Source organism: Salpingoeca rosetta (genome assembly GCF_000188695.1).
Source record: "Salpingoeca rosetta unplaced genomic scaffold supercont1.22, whole genome shotgun sequence".
In the NCBI taxonomy this organism is placed as follows: Eukaryota; class Choanoflagellata; order Craspedida; family Salpingoecidae; genus Salpingoeca; species Salpingoeca rosetta.
In genome coordinates, this window is record NW_004754912.1 from 514,854 (window position 1) to 517,282 (window position 2,429).

General features: G+C 52.8%; 1 protein-coding gene across 1 annotated transcript in view; it reads left to right on the forward strand.

The window, feature by feature from the left end:
• PTSG_07380 (uncharacterized protein) overlaps positions 1-2,429 on the forward strand; it is a gene marked incomplete at its 3' end in the record, with an annotated part of 10,868 nt that overhangs the window by 4,470 nt on the left and 3,969 nt on the right. Inside the window, exons 11-16 of the mRNA XM_004990822.1 lie at positions 230-279; positions 558-691; positions 939-1,036; positions 1,255-1,290; positions 1,603-1,734; positions 1,953-2,058. Of these exons, the coding sequence (XP_004990879.1) occupies positions 230-279; positions 558-691; positions 939-1,036; positions 1,255-1,290; positions 1,603-1,734; positions 1,953-2,058 (556 nt within the window). The remainder of the gene's footprint in view (positions 1-229; positions 280-557; positions 692-938; positions 1,037-1,254; positions 1,291-1,602; positions 1,735-1,952; positions 2,059-2,429) is intronic.

A 2,429-nucleotide genomic window follows, 5' to 3' on the forward strand; every position in this document is an offset into this window, starting at 1 on the left:
GTGTTGTTGTTGTGTGTGTTGTTTGTTGTTGTGTGTGTGTTGTTGTTGTTGTGTGTTTGTTGTTTGTGTCGTGTGTTTGTTCGTTTGTTTGTTTGTTTGTTTGTTTGTTAGTTTGTGAATCATATGCATGCCCACTGTTGATTGTGTGACGCGCATGCCTCCCGCGAACCACGCCATGTCGGCATCACCATCTCACCTCCCTGACGTTGCGCCACACGATGACCCACAGGTAAAGTTTGAGTTCTCTGAGCTGGCGCTGCTGGAGCCTCAACAATACAAGTGAGTAAAGAGGACTGATGTCACGGAAAGAGAACGATGTTGTTGGTTTGTGTTGGGTCTGATGCCTGCTGTGGTGATGGCAATGGAGTTTACAGGAAGATGTTGTGGCTGACAAGCGTTGCATCAACTAACCGCGTTTATACACACGCACGCGCGCGCGCATATCCTGACATCACCCCCCCCCCCCACACACACACACACACGCGCGCGCGCGCGCGTCGAAACATGTGCACGTATGCTCACCCTTCCCTTTTTCCGTGACGCTATCATCGCAACAGACCACTGGAAGACATGCTGATGCAATGTTTGGAGTGCGATGATATTATGCAATCGCCAGTTGGGCTCCTGTCAAACGCAATTCGAAACAAGGAGCTGCTAGCGCGCCACCTCCTCCACTTCTATCTCAACAAACGTCAGTGCTGCAGCGTGGACACGTGTGATGGCATGCGGTGTCATGACACGTGGTGTGGTTGCTTGCTGTGCACCATTCAGTGTTGTCTTCGCTGCTCAGCATATTGTTGTCAATGGTGCACCTGTTCAGCTGCGTGTGTGTAACTCAAAGACATCCACCCATGCATTGGCCCGCCGCCACCACACCCTTGCACCTTGTTCAACACCTCACCCACCCCCCCCCTTCCTCTCGTCCTGTGTTGCTACAGAGCACGCGTTTACGTTCATTGCCAAGTTGGTGGACAGCGAGGTGGCGGCGTGCAAGGAGTCGCCAACCCTCTTCCGTGGCAACACGCTCACGACAAAGGTACGGTGTAAATAAATGCACGCAGCGTGAATGAGTGCGTGTGTTTGTGTTTGTGTGTGCGTGCATTGTGTGTGTGTGTGTGTGCGTGCGTGCGTGCGTGCGTTCATTGTGTGCGTGCATTGTGTGTGTGCGTGGCTATGTGTATGTGTGTGTGTGTGTGCGTGTGCCAGTTACACCTCACCCCGTTGCATTAACTGACTGTTGCCACATTCGTCCAGGTCATCGACACATACATGAAGCTCTTTGGAAAGGAGGTGTGTGCATTGGCATGTGTTTGTGTGTGTGTGTGTGTTTGTGTGTGTGCATTGGTGTTTGTGTGTATTTGTGCGTGCGTGCGTGCGTGTGTGTGTGTGTGTGCGTTGATGCCAGTGCCTTTGTGAAACCGATTCTGCGCTGGTTGATCGTGTTCTTCACTTATTTCTGCATCCACGCGTGTTCCCATCACCCTTCATCGCTCTTTGTCTGCGCCCAATCTCACCCTCATCATCATTCTCACCACCAACATCATCACCACCACGACCACCACGACCACCACCATGCGATGCTGTCCTTACTCGTGACTGCAGTTGCTGATTGTGTCGCTGGGACCGGTTGTCCTGGCAAAAGTAATTCGTCAGCACCTCGAACTGGAAATCAACCCCGCCGTCCTCTCAAATCCGGTGAAACTCAAGGAAAACGCGACGCAGCTGGAGGAACTCGTGAGTGGCACAATTGTCCTAGTGTAGTAGCTTTTTTTTTTGTCCTGTTCTTCAAGTTGCTGCTGCTGCTGCTGCTGCAAGCACACTGCTCATGAATGTGCCTAACCAGCATTAATGCTTGGTTTAGCCAGCCCAACACTTGCTCATCAATACACACTCTTGCATCATCACACAAACACTCACTCTTACGCACGCTCACGTGCACGCTCACGTGCCAGGTGGACGAGGTTGTGCGGCTGCTGCTGGATAACGTGGCATACTGCCCGCCCAACTTGCAGCACGTCTTCCACTACATCGCACAGGCGGCAACAGAACGCTTCACAGGTCTGCTGGAGTCAGCGAGAGCTGGGCTGTGTGTGTGTGTGTGTGGGGGGGGGGGTGTGGGGTGTGTGTGTGTGTGTGTGTGTGCTTTGTGTTCGGTGTGTGTGTGTGTGTTGTATGCAACACTTGCGCGTTGTCTTGATTGCCTACACGCACGTGCATCGACCACCAGGCTCCATTCACACCCTCACGTGTGTGTTCTCCCACCATGTCCACCCATGTTGCATCGATCCTCCGCCCCATACCCTGCCCCTCCTCCCTTCTTTTACGTATCCGGTTGTGTGTGTGTGTGTGTGTGTGTGTGTGTGTGTGTGTGTGTGTGTGTGTGTGTGTGTGTGTGTGTGTATGTGCGTGTGTGTGTGGGTGTGCGCAAA